The sequence below is a fragment of the Arctopsyche grandis genome, chromosome 12 (genome assembly GCF_051622035.1).
Source record: "Arctopsyche grandis isolate Sample6627 chromosome 12, ASM5162203v2, whole genome shotgun sequence".
Classification (NCBI taxonomy): Eukaryota; Metazoa; Arthropoda; class Insecta; order Trichoptera; family Hydropsychidae; genus Arctopsyche; species Arctopsyche grandis.
Genome location: NC_135366.1, coordinates 19,322,180 through 19,336,844, shown reverse-complemented (window position 1 = coordinate 19,336,844; position 14,665 = coordinate 19,322,180). Strand labels below are relative to the sequence as shown.

Below are 14,665 nucleotides of genomic sequence, written 5' to 3'. Positions count from 1 at the left end.
ACGATAAGCTAAAATTAAAATTTGGTCAGATTCACTATATAAACCGTACCAAAGTACGAAATTAATTCAGATTATCAGCCCCAATCAGTGCGAGTGTCAGCCTGTAATTTATTTTTTTTTTTTTTAATTTTTTTTTAATTTTTTTTTTTTTAAATCAATACACACTCGCCATTACAGATTTGCTCCAATGCGACAGGTGTACGTTAATGAAATACATAAACAATCAGAAATACAGTAATACATACATATACAATCAGAATATATAGAATATAACAATTAATCAGAAATAATAATCATAGTGACATCTATGGATTTCAGATTACTGTGTATAATTAATACAAATTATACACAGGCAGATTTTTGTGACAACAGGATAAGATTTAATACCAATTTTCAGGAACCGTTTCAGCAATGATCAGATAAAATTGGCAAACTCTGATAGAGAAACGATCGATTTGGAGTCACAAAACCCCCAAATCTAACCAGCAGTGGCGAGGACAAGAACCTATGACCTCAGTGATGCTAAATATATACGCTATCACTAAGCCAAACTGCTGGCTTAGTGATAGCGTATATATTTAGCGTAATAAACAGTTCTATGCGTCTCTCAAGTTCATCGTTCCAATATTAAATTCGAATATCAAGATTAAAAGTGCTTTTCGGATATACTAAACTGTAAGTTAAAAGTGAAAACTGTGAAAAATAAAAGATTAAGTGTTAAAATAATCTGTTTCATTATAACTAGTATCAGAACTTTAAAAATTATAAATAAAATAAAATATTGATTGGGATGTTGATTGAATCATTATCATCCTAATCAACTTTATAATAATACAAACAACCTCTGAACGTGACAGTGTATATGTATGTTGTGAAGTTGAAAATAACAACCTATGTACATATGTATGTATGTGAGGTTTGCGAAGTGACACGAAGGTACAGATTTGGCGGACCAGCATTTTTGGCATGTACAAAACTATGTTTCTAAATAAAACACGTGCTGCGTACCTCTCTGTGTCTTTATCTAATATGGTGAGAGACAATAAGTTAAAAACTTTCGATGAAACATAATATATTAAAATGTTTTATATCCATAAAAAATATAAGGCAATAGAAAGTAAGGCATTTTAGCTAGTAATTTATAATAAAATTTATGCTGAATTTTTTAAGCGTATAAATTTCGTAGAAATACAATTTTATTTTTTATTTTGAGCGAGGTTTTAGTTCTACACATGTTTCTGGTATAACCTCATTATCCTAATGTGAGGTCCGTGTGTTTTTTCTTCCGAGAAAAAAGCCTTTGCAATATTAAATCTGAAAAGGGAGACGTCACATTACCATGTTCGTCTTCGATACAGATGTTCTTCGTATCCGGACAAATTTCCCCATCACCAAAATGAGAATCTTGTTTTTTCCGCAGTAACTCAATATTTCTGGTTCGTGAGTATTATTCACGTATATAAAGATAGACAAAGAAACAGTTTGAAATAAATAGTAAACGTTTTTGTAGCAATCGAACGTGGTCAGTGCGCAATCAGCTTCGAATGGACAAATTGGTTGCAACTGAATTCAACGCTTCCACAGTAACAAGGGTAAGGGTTGATTTAAAATACGCTTTTATTGAAATTGTCTATATTGGAAACATAGTTGCATTTAATAATAAATTAATTTACGGAAAATTTCCACACGTTGGGAAATTTTGCGGAATTGGTGGAACGGGGCCTTCAATGATGAGCACAAAACCCATTCCGAACACCATATGGTCATCGATGTGACAATGTACCAACCAAATTCCTGAAACACATTAAAATTCACATGCAATCTATTGTTTGATATGGAGAAATAAATACTGTTTACAATTTATGTAATTGCACCTGGATTATTAGCTAAAAATCTCATCACTACGTATCCTTGAGTTCGAACCAAAACAGTGTCTTTCAATGGAGGTCTCGTATTATTTCCTCTCAGAGCACCTTCGCGATTCAATCTCCTCATTTGTGCGATAGTGAGCGAACCATTATTAAACACTTGTCCTTCTGACGTCACCATAAATTTGAGACCGTGAAAGTGAATCGGATGCACGACCGGTTCAGGTTCTATAAAATTAAATATATATATATATTTTTTTTATACGCGATGCTTTCAACATGTGAAACCAATTAAAAATTTAAGAAATACCTGGAGATTCATCTATAAGAACGAATTCTACGACGCTGTTCTGTCTGGCAACAATGACATGTAAACAACTGCATATGGTTGAATTTGCACATCTTGCCGGTAAGTTATCATAATTGCAAATGTCGAGATTGTCCAACGAGGCCATTGTGAGCAATGGAGATGCTGTCATTGCTAAACTGATACCGTTCATTGTTCCTAGATACATTTCTCTATTTCTGATATCTAAAATAACCAATTTCTGTATAGCAATATGTACATGTTTCAAGATTTTCATACGATGAATATTTACATGAACTCACTCCAGAACGGGGTTGTCGAATCGGAGGCAAAGTATGCGTCCGCATCGATAAATCTGTTTGAAAATGTCAAATAAAACCGCTGGTCCACCACAGCGGTTGCCAATCCTGGACCGTTTGGGTTTACAAGGTCCGTCAGACACAAATTATTTGCAGAAGAACCGCATGGAACAGTCGGATCGTTGAACACCTTTATAAATTCATACACATTAAATGTGTTTTCATTTACATAATCAAAGGTAACTTGTAATAAATTCAAAATACTCACAACACCTCTTGGATATGGTCCCATGGGAGTACTAGGGCTGTCTCCATTCATCTCCGAATTATTTATATATGACAAAACTGCCGACTTTAAATTAAAAAATAAGTTACAATAATCATCAAATCATCATGTTATAGAACCAAAATAATTGTATACTTGAGATATCATTCGATTTTCGCAAATTCCAGCTAATCTTGCATGTATCCAATATAAAGTTGCTGAGCGATTAGCCCTTACAACTACATCGTATCTCTCTCCGGAAGCCATAACCAAAGTGTCAATCCATCTCGGTACAACTGGGGAACCGTCTGTTGCTATTATTTGCATTCGATGATTTTGTATCTGAATAATTAACACTTATATTGATTTTGAACGAATAGAATTTTATGATTCGAAGAATCTGACATACTTGCATTTCCACGGGACATGACATACTTATTGCATTGATTATTCTGAAACGATATGTTCTACCAGCTTGTACGTAAACGGTTGCGTACGGAGAATTAGTCAAAGTATTAGTTACATTCTACAAATTAAAGCAAAAAGTGATTATCAAAATAACAATTCTTCATGTATGTATATGAATATGTGTATAAAATTATATTACTTACATTGTAATACTTTCCTTTTCCGTTAATGAGTAAAGCTTCCGGAGAACTTCCCGGGAATCTAGTCGGGAGTCCCACTTGGAACATTTCTGCAGCGTCGTGCGACCAATCATTGAAAATGATAATTCTGTTGTCCACGTCGAACAAATTTAGCGGGAAATTTTCAACTGGAGCTGGAGCTCTTATGATAAACGCACCAAATATTCCAATATATTTTTGCATACCTTAAAATTATTCAATTGTTATACATGTAAATATTTATATATAATGTAAGTTAATGAGTTAAAAATAGATTTTAACCAGAGTGAGAGTGATAGAAGTAAGTTCCGACATCATCGGCCCAGAAAGTGTATCTGAAACTGGCCATCGGTGTAATGGGACATTGAGTAACGTGCGGTACACCGTCCATGTAATTTGTTCCCCTTTGCAATAAACCATGCCAATGAATTGAGAACGTATCTGAGTGAAGCAAATTCATTACCGTGATGATTATGAGATCACCTTGACACACCTGAAACAAATAATTAAATTCAAATATAAACTATTTTATTTAATCTAAAACTATTATTTGCTACAAATGATATTATTTGCTCGAGAGCTATAACAATGTTGGGTCTCATACTGCGTGCAGGTAAACCTTTCCAGAGTGCCTAGGTACTCCGTAATATATATATATATATATATATATATATATATATATATATATATATATATATATATATATATATATATATATATATATATATATATACGTATATATATATATATATATATATATATATATATATATATATATATATATATATATATATATATAAAGACGGTAATCTGTGTGTGTGTGTGTGTGTTCTAACGCTAGCCGAACATAATTAATCGATAAAAAGCCTAAGCTTTGTAAAAAATCATTTCGTCGAGACTTTGCCGCGTATTGAACCAGTGATCTCAAAAAAAACTGAGCTTAACGGTCACTAACACCACGCCAAATCCAATTCTTCAATTCGCCTTTTTTTTTAAGCGTAAATTGAAAAAGCGTTCTCGCCATATAAAAATACGTAATTATAATAATTTTATTTAGCGAGGTTTTGAACCATTTTTTTTGTTTTCATATTAAACAATAACATATATTTTTTAATTAAATTAAAATTAATTATCCTTTGACGGTATTCGAAAAATAAAATTGGCTTTCTTTTTCGCGGGCGTAACCGTGAATCGCACCCGGGTCCCAGAATTCTGCGTCGTACGTTGTTCAGGCGTGTAGACCACTCGGCTATTGTCTCGCCCAGAATATGTGAGGTAAATTCAATTGGTATGACCGATTGCCGATTTCTCTTTTCAGTTTCGATTCCGATTAATTATATTACTATTCATATTGCAACTTAATTTTAAATCATGTATCAATCCGAAAGCATCCGTTGAAATATCAACGGGCTTTAAACTAGTCCTATATAATTCGCTAGTACGAAGCATTCTTGAGTTTTCTTCTATTATATGGAGCCCTAGTGATAAGGTCCGTTTTAAGAATCAAAAGAATACAGAGAAGGTTTCTCATATAGACCTACATGATGGTAGACGGTTGCTATCCTTGACTCTATCCAAGTGCGTACCTACTGGGAGCACTAGGTTATAATTCACTCTATCATGGCGCAGAGTATATTTGGGGAAACATTTTTATAAATTACTGGTTGGTTTGGTGAGCAATCCTCAAATCCTAGCAGAATTGAGCTTCAATGTTCCCAGCCAACTCAGGTACATTAGATGCCGCAGTTTGTTCTCTTCTCTTAGGGCACGTAGTAATTTGATGTTTTCGTCGCCTGTTGCTCGGAGCATCAAGCTCCTCAAGCAGATTTCTGTTAACTTGGATTTTTTCAATCTAAAATATGCTGATCTGGTTGAGGAATTGTTTAATTTGAGATCTTAAATGTCTTCTCACATTTAATTGTTCATATTTTATTATATTTTTTATTTTTTTCTATTATCTTTATTCTTTACTTTATGTATATTATTTTCATGTTTTATTTTGCTTAAATTTTATAAAATTTTGATATTTAGTTTTAATTTTTGTATCTTTTGTTTTTTCATGTATGAATACATATAATACATATATGCCTAGCTATAGTGACGCCCTGGAGTATATCTGTAATGTCACTATAGCTTAACTGTAATAAATAAATAAATAAATAATAAAAAGACATACTTCTATTGGCGGTCCTGGAAGTTGTCTGTTTAATGTAAGGATTCCCTTTTCGACTCCATCTGCTGAAACGCATTGTGGTGCGAAGCAATCTGCCAATACACCATTAGAACAATTTCCGCATGCTCTATAAAAAATCGTATATATTTATTTTATATAATTAGCATTCAATTTTACATACATATGACACCAAATGTACATACACTCCCATAGCTTGATAGTGTTCAGCTTCTAAATGTATGAAGCAAGCTCTCCTTCTTCCTGCAATGCAAGTCCTTTTACAATCAGTAGTATATCGCATTCCTTGCACGGCCAAAATTTGGCTTGCATACGAGTTATAATTTGTACGGTCGACATTAGTCGGAAGTGCTACAAATTTAAAGTAAATATATTGTAGCTTTAATATAAAAACTTACATCAAAAATAGTGTTTAAATTAATTTTACGCAATATAACGCCTTGCTGTTCCGAATATGATATTATAGGGATAAAAACGGCCCAGAGTAATAACCACATTTTTAAGTTCAAATAAAAACAATGCTTTACTATAAATGTGTCTTTTTACACAAAACTGACAGCACCTGTATATATAAGTTAATTTTAACTGTTCCAGTTTATGCTTTTTTCACGACTTGAAATTTTAACGACCATCGTGCTAAACGATCACTGCATTTTAATTTATATCTCTTAATATTAAATCAATACATTACTTTTGCGTATCGCAAAATGTTATAGGTATATTAAATAAAATGAATATATATTTTTTTATTTCTGTGGTCGTGATTTTGTGATATCTAATGTATCATTATTATTTCTTCACATAAACAACATGAAAGTATGTATTTATATTGAATTTTATATGGAAATTTATCATCTGCATATTGAATGTACATATATAATACAATGTGTATTCCTTGAGACTAGGAAATTCCTATTTTATATTATGGCGTCTTTGTAGAGACCCAAAGAGGGTATAAGGAACATAACTTGCATACCATTTGCATTAAGAATGATGTTGCTGGAATATTCTCAAGGAACAGCGTGTTATTATAAAGTATTTAAGAATATCAGGAAACATCAACACTTGTGGATGTACCACTGCATACACTTTTTTAGAAAATTAATATGTAATATTACAGTAATCAGCACATAATTGAAAATTAATAATGATTTATTTCAGTTTCTTTTATGAAAAACTGCTATACAAATTACAGATATCTCAATGTTTAATGGAATAAAAAGCGTTACAAAATAAAAATACCGGAGTTAATATTTTAGAAAGATCATTTATTCATTTACAATCATTTATTTCATCTTTTTCTCAATCTACATTTGCTTTACGAATTAAATTGCAATACTTACTTAATAGTTCATATTATTTAGTAACAAAACTTGGTCATTTAAGAAAAAAATAAAATTTTGTACATTTTTTCATGATTTATACTATAATTTTTCATCATTTAAATTATATTTAAACTTAGTGATTTATCTAATATATTATTTGAAAAGAGACTTTGTATGTATGTAACCTTCGTTTGTTGGGTCGTAAATCCGTGACGTCATCAAACAATATAATTCGATTTTTTTCGCTTCAAAGGATGTCCCCAGGGGCAAAGGCACTGAGGGCGAAGCCGCCTTCGCGATGGGGGTGAAACCCTAGGGAGGCGGAGCCTTTGGGAGTACAGCCACCGTGGGTGGAGCCCTAGGGGGAGCAGCCGCGGGGGTCGCAGGCGCCGGATTTTGGTATACATATAATTTCGTAAGAGACTTACTACATACATATATATGTTTGCTTGTCCGTGACAGTCAATTTAATAAAAAAAAACAAATGAGTATTCAAATAAATTTATATAAAATAAAACTATTCAAATAAATGTAATAAAATGTTGACTATTAGATAAGTCATGTTTAAGCGGTTCATATTACAAATACCGAGCGAAGCCGGGTAATACAACTAGTAAACTATAAACACAAGTATATATGTAAATCACTACATAATTATTATTTTTGTAGCGCATCATTCTTGCTCTACTCAAGAATTGAAGCATGCAACCGAATAAAGATATATGTTATACTTCAATGTTTTAAACCCCCCATACATGGTCGAACATGTTGGGCGAGCTTGCTGGATATGTAAGTTGGCGATTCTGAGTTCGAACTAGTCAAAATCTTGAGTTTGAATTTTCGCATGATCACAAAACTTCATCTATTGTTACTACGTACACACATAGATCAAGTAAAATTTCAATGTATTTCAAGTACGGATAACCAGCAATCTGCGATGGCATTTTTTCATGTAATTCGTACAAACACATGTACCCTCGTTAATAAATGCACAACGTAGCAGTTCTACGACAAAATTTCTTACGTGTATATCCTTATTTATAATTTTATTTTATTTTCATTTTCAATTAATCATGCACATTCGCCTTACAGATTGCTCCAAAATGGTGAATGTGCTAAAAACAGATTAAAAATCGATACATCATAAAATACATATATTATTAAATACATAATTAAACATACAAACAAATCGAAATAACATCTGACATCTATGGTCCGACATTAATATAAACATCGTAAGCAATACGAATAATAACATTATTTATTATGTAACAATACGAAATATTTATATTTAAATAATCATCCATAGAGACATATATGGAGAAAATCTGGCGAAACCTAAGAGATAATAATAACTCGAGGTTTTTCGCAATAGAAAATTGGATAAGAAAGCCAATTTTACAGGAATCGTTTCAAATCAGAAACATTAACACATTCTGATATGAAACGACCAACCTCGACAAACCAAGGTCTGGCCAGCAACTAGACTCCAGAGGGAAGCGAACTCGTGACCTCTAGCACGAGAGAATACAACACTTACCACTAGACTACGCTGCTGGTTAATGTTAATGTACATGTATAGATTGTAGCGAATTTTTGCACGTTCAACGCATTCGAAAAGCGATATTTCCATAGCATGAACCCGATCGTACATATGTTTAAAAATTCAAAATGAATACCAGAAAGTCGACAATACGAGAATAATTCAGTGAGAATTTGGTTGCGAAGATACCTGTTTGTTCTATGGTGGGACAAAAGCATTGATAATTCCGAACTGGTTGTCGTAGCCCGTCGGTCACGTAGAGCGTCTCGAAAGGCGTGGGAGAAAACGTTTGCGTGCTAGCCTGAAACCGCAAAACACGAAAAAAGCTGAAAATGCCTGAAAAAATGGGCGATCTTTCTTTGTTTTTGACAAAGCGAGCGAGCGAGCGGCATGAAGTGCGCGAATATTAAACGCGAAAGATACGTACCCCGCATACGGAGGCTTGCGAACTAGACAGAACACACTCAAATTTGGTTAAGCTTTCTTATGGAAAAGCGTATGAAATAAACCCCTTCACGTTATACGCTATTCGTCCCCTTCTAATAATTGGATTTCTTCCTTCTTATGCCTGATATACATGGGCGCACGTGTAATTCTTATTCATCATTACATATACGAACGTATGCATGAACGTATGTATGAACGTTGATACATAGGCATATATGATTTTCTGAAAGTCACAAGCATTGTCAACATATATAGATGAAAAGTGTTTCTTTTTGACAAGAATTTTTTTTAAAATATTTTCAGTATTGTACTATGTATAAAATTCTAATTAAATCGTCTCTTTCAATTTAATAAGGTTTTAAAATCACTATGAAAGAGTATTTATTTAATTTTGTTATTTATAATAATAATAACAATAAAATGACCAGTGTGACCTGACAGGTTGCCCCAAAGCGTCACACCAGTTTTACAAAACAAAAGAAAGAAAATAATAAAATAAAAACAATAAAAATTCCAATCATTCATCGCATTCAAATAGTTTCGTGTTGAATCTCAAGAAACTAACCAGCTCATCAACATGACAATTGAACAGGTCCAAATGCTCTTCAATCACATTAAGGAACCGGATAGCCTTTACAAGAGACGAGTTATTAAAAGCAGAAGTTTCCGCAGGAATAGGTTGGAAAAGTATGTAAATGATGACGCAAAGCTCTACCGCATTCAGGCGCCGAAAATTTAAATTCCAATAAAATCGAAGGGCTGTCGATTCTTCCCTTAATACTCCAAAGAAATATTTGGAAATGGCAATAAGTCTTCTCAAAGATAGTGAGTAATATGAACGTTCAATAAAAGTAATCGATACAGAATAAACTATTTTACTTATCGTTGCATTATTTTTTATTTAATTTTTAAATTTACTTTATACACATACTAGTTGTTTTACCCGGCTTCGCATGGCGAATCTAATAGTAAATATTCATTTGTTTTTTTATTAAATGTATTTATTTGAATCGTCGTCATAGAAACTTTGACTTGTTTTCGATTTCCGACCAAAAATACTTACAAACTTACATACAACGTCTGTTTTGAAATTATATATTAGACATGGTATACCGAGAAGGCCTAACAGTGAACCTTTCTGGGCAATTATAAACATCGATATACAATTTTAGATTTTTTTTTAACAAAACATCATAGAGACATCAATGGATAAGTTCGACAAATTAATTTTAACCATACCAACCATATAATTCGGGTGAATATAGCAATAAGTCACTTATCATAAATGTGATATCCCAAAGAAATGGTGATTTGAATTGATCGTTACGATCTTGCTACTATGTACATAGTAGCTATGTACATAGATCTATGTACAAACACCACTGCACTTTTTTTAATGCTATTTAAAAGTAAAGTTAACGTTAAATAAATAAGAAAATATTCCAGAATTAAAGATATGTAACTCCCAAACAGTGACAAATTATGATGTTCGTAGAGATGCTTTGACTCAACGTTGTCAAAGTGCACATTTAAATGAGATCATCTTTTATAAAAAAACTGTTAAACATGGTATGGTTATTTAAATGAAGGAAAACATATTAATAACATGATATTCTACATTCTACAAATAAATGAAACGTTATGAATTTATTTCCGTTTAAATAAAAAAAAATAAATTCAGTTGTTTTTTCGATGGGTGAAATTTTCACGCGTTCGATTGCCATCCGATCGTTTTAATTCTAATAATTGCAAAATACTTTTAATATTTTATTCGATATGATGATGATTTCAATGATGTGTTTCGTATTATTATAATCGGGTTTGATTTTAATAGATATCGATCGATTGGCGAGGCGTTCAATTAAGTATGGCAACATTTCATTATAATTATTGAGTAGTGTCGTTTTGATTATTATATATTCGTTCATTTGTGAATCGGTGTGTGTTTTTTTAACAAGCTGCAATCAGTGATTATTTTCATCGGTTCATATAAAAACTATATATGAATTTAAATGTACGTACATAGTTCATATAGAATAATTGACAATGCGACGTGATAATAATTTCCATTTGCGTTCAATTTAAAATTAATTTTGAATAATTAAAATCGTTTTATTAGTTGATTTTTAATGTGAAAGTAGTGTTGATTGTTTTTCTTATATCCAAAGTAATAGTAAAATTTGTAAAATCAGTGTTTTCAAGAGAGTTCTACATATGTACATAGTTGCTATGGACATTGCATACAAAGGTTTGTATTAAAAATATTCATTAAACAATATTATGTATTGATAAAAGCATTTTATTCACTAATGTTTTAAAATTTTCTAGCACTCGTAAAACGGCAATCAGTGCTCATCATAATACATATATGCGATATACTTGTGAGTACTTCATTATTTGTTTATTAAATTTTATGTTGTTTTTTTTTGTGAAATTGTGTTAAGCTTATATAAATATTGAAAATATGATCTGTTTTATAAAGTAATATGTATTTTAGATAGCTTTATTTAAAATCTGGCAACGAAAATCTCAGGTCAAGGCCAATATTCAAAATTTCCCCATATTTCAAACACGTATCTCACGCATACATTATACAAAGGATGTTCTCGAAATTATGCATATTCACCAAAACGTGCAGAGATGCTATATTTCAGCGAGATAACTTATACGTTCAATTTATGAAAAGTATTTTTGTAATACGCATACATGTACATTGTGAAACGTACTCATTTTGAATCATACACCTATATATGTATGTGTACAGTTGAAAATGTTAGCAACAGCCGTCCAGAGCTTGGAAATAAAGCCCGAGTGAAAATCTGGTAAATTCCGAAGACTTTAAAGTACATTTGTCACTAACGTCAAAGAATTTTCCCCGACTCTTTATATGTAAGTACACTCTGCAGCGTCCGAGAGTAATCCTAGTTGTCTCGTCTTCGTAAAAACCGACCGAAAACAACTGAGACGCTTTGTCAGACCGATTGCTACCAAACATACATACGTAAAACTATATAAGTTAATTCGTAACAATTTGGCCAATAAATGTTTCAACTCCAATCACGACTCTGATGTTTGAGTTTGGGATGGTTGATTATCGATAAAACCACGGTTAGATGTGTATATTTATTGCAATTTTTCTTACTGTGAGCAGTGTTTCATTGGGAAACTCGTGACGCCGGTATGGCGAGGGGTCGGAAAAACATGGAAAATTTCACCGTTTACATCGCTTTCCCTCTGGTCAGATGGGGGTTCATCAGACCGAGTAATTTGTAAACGTCGTAAACACCTGACGGGTCAACTTCGACCGCGAAACGCGGTCGGAAACATCTGTCGGGAAAAAGTTTGCACGTAAATATGCAAAGGTCCGTTTTTGAATTAACGATGCAACTCTCTGCAAATCTCCCGCGAAGCTTTTATACGTAATTTCAAATGTACATATGAACATACATAAAATAACAATTTGTTGTTACCGTTTCAAAGAAAATCAGATAAATTGGCAAACTCTGATAAAGAAAAACGATCAACCTGGAGCACAATCCAAAGTCTGGCCAGCAGCAACCAGTGGGCTCGGTGAACTGGTCACCTCTGTGATCGAAAGCATATATGTATGTATGCTAACCACTAGTTCACGCTGCTGGCTATAACGAAGTTTCAAAAGTTGCGGGTCCAAACCCCACCGGTTTCTGCTGGCCAGACCTTGGATAAGAGATAAGTCGATCGCTTACTATCATAGTTTGCCAATTAATTTAATTTTTATTGAAATCGTTCCAACAAATTATTGGCAACCTTACCCATTTTCTCGCAAAATCTCAAGTTTTCATCAATCTCGAATTTCGCTGAATTGTATAAAATGTTGCAAATAATTTGTGATTTGACCATAAACGTCTCTGGATGTTAATTGATATTTTGATTTTTAAATGCTTTTTATTATTACGAAATTATGTTCACAATACATCTTATATCTATTTTAATAGCTACTGATCTACTGATCATTTTCTATTTTACAATTTAATTTAATTTGGTTAGTAATCACAGTATTATATTATTCTAATGTTAATCTAAAGCATAATAGGAAAAAGAGCTCAAAAACCTATTTACGTTAATCGATATGTATTTACTGAATTGTTTAAAAATGCTGAAAATTTAAAAATGTTACCATAGATGTCTCTGTGGGTGTTAATTGATATGTATTATATTTTCAATAATACTTATAATACTTGTATCAAATGTGCAATGTTTCTGGCCAGGAAGGTGCACCTGTTAGGCTTTCCTGGTATAAATTAAAAATATATATACATACATATATTGTACATGAACCTAATTAAATAATGAAATTGAGCTTTGTAGTTATCTTCATAAATAGCGTATACATATACTACATACATATGTAGGTATAATTTCACGACGCTGTCATTAGCACCCTAAATCAAATCAATTACAACGCCAATTACATACATCAGTTGAGATAGGTACTTATTAGATTAATTGTATGTCTTTCATGGTCCGTACGCACCAAACCAACGACGATTTTGGGCCAACTTTTAAAACCAGTAGCGTACAAAATATCGAAATAAAAATTAAATAAAAAAATTGAAATTAAATATCAAAATTAAGCTAACGAGCGAGATTGAGCTAAAATTAGATCATCGTTGATGTTTTGAATTACAACAATGTTTTGAATTACGACAAAACGCATTACAACCAGAGAAATATTATAATTACGAGCGAAAAAAACCTTGTTATTGTTTCTTATAAGTCGTCACGATACACTACTGTGTTTCCCCCTTCGGAAATATTTAACCAACGAAGATTTTGGGCCAACTTTTAAAACCAGTAGCGTACAAAATATCGAAATAAAAATGAAATAAAAAAATTGAAATTAAATATCAAAATTAAGCTAACGAGCGAGATTGAGCTAAAATTAGATCATCGTTGATGTTTTGAATTACAACAATGTTTTGAATTACAACGATATTTTTTTAATTTTTTATTTATTTATTTAACATATTAGCCACAGTGACATTACAGAGATCTCCAACGCGTCGCTGTGGCCGGTCATTCAGTAATAATAACATGATAACAGTAATAATAACTTATAATAATAACAATATTAACACAACATCATTAAAATCATAAAATCATAAAAAAAAGAAAAAACATAGATAAAGTAATAACAATCATTAATATTTATAATAGGCAAAATCAACCACTGGCATTCCTCAACAACCACTCAACCAGATTAGTATATTTTATATTGAAGAGGTCAATTTCACCAGAAATCCTGTTAAGCAGATATATCGCTCTAGATATAGGAGCCGTTGACAACATATTTGTGCGAGCCACAGGAGGAACAAACAAATCACGATTTCTCAAGTCCCTGAATTTACAAGGTGCATTAAACCTAAATTCCTTTAGAACCTGAGGATTGTGTATTATCCCATTCAACAGCTTAAAAAAGTGTCTTCCCAGTAACATATTCCGACGAGACTCCAATGAGTTGAAACCTAACGCCCCTAATAGGAATGCACTAGGATATAGCCAAGGATAATAACCATACTGTTTCAAATAAAGATATCTGAGAAACCGTTTTTGGATTCTCTCAATCTTCAATGAATGAGTTATATGGGTAGGATTCCATATAATAGAAGAAAATTCTAGAATACTACGTACTAAAGATTCATAAAGAATTTTAAGCACCAACGTACTCTGGAAAGGTTTGCTAACTCTTAGTAAGAATCCCAGCATTTTTGTTGCACGCAAACAAATATTGTCTATGTGTCGTTTAAATTGAAAA

At 32.2% G+C, this 14,665-nt stretch overlaps 1 protein-coding gene across 1 annotated transcript; it reads right to left on the bottom strand.

The window, feature by feature from the left end:
* Positions 1–1,124: 1,124 nt before the first annotated feature.
* On the bottom strand, positions 1,125–6,093 carry LOC143920267 (uncharacterized). The gene is made up of 12 exons (XM_077443072.1): positions 5,984–6,093; positions 5,742–5,907; positions 5,542–5,665; positions 3,648–3,858; positions 3,351–3,571; positions 3,149–3,265; positions 2,896–3,081; positions 2,743–2,826; positions 2,478–2,664; positions 2,179–2,400; positions 1,875–2,096; positions 1,125–1,794 (listed from the first exon to the last, which is right to left on the bottom strand). Exons 1-12 carry the CDS (start codon positions 6,051–6,053, stop codon positions 1,670–1,672), a joined length of 1,935 nt encoding a protein of 644 aa, XP_077299198.1. The 5' UTR covers positions 6,054–6,093; the 3' UTR covers positions 1,125–1,669.
* Between the last annotated feature and the right edge of the window lie 8,572 nt (positions 6,094–14,665).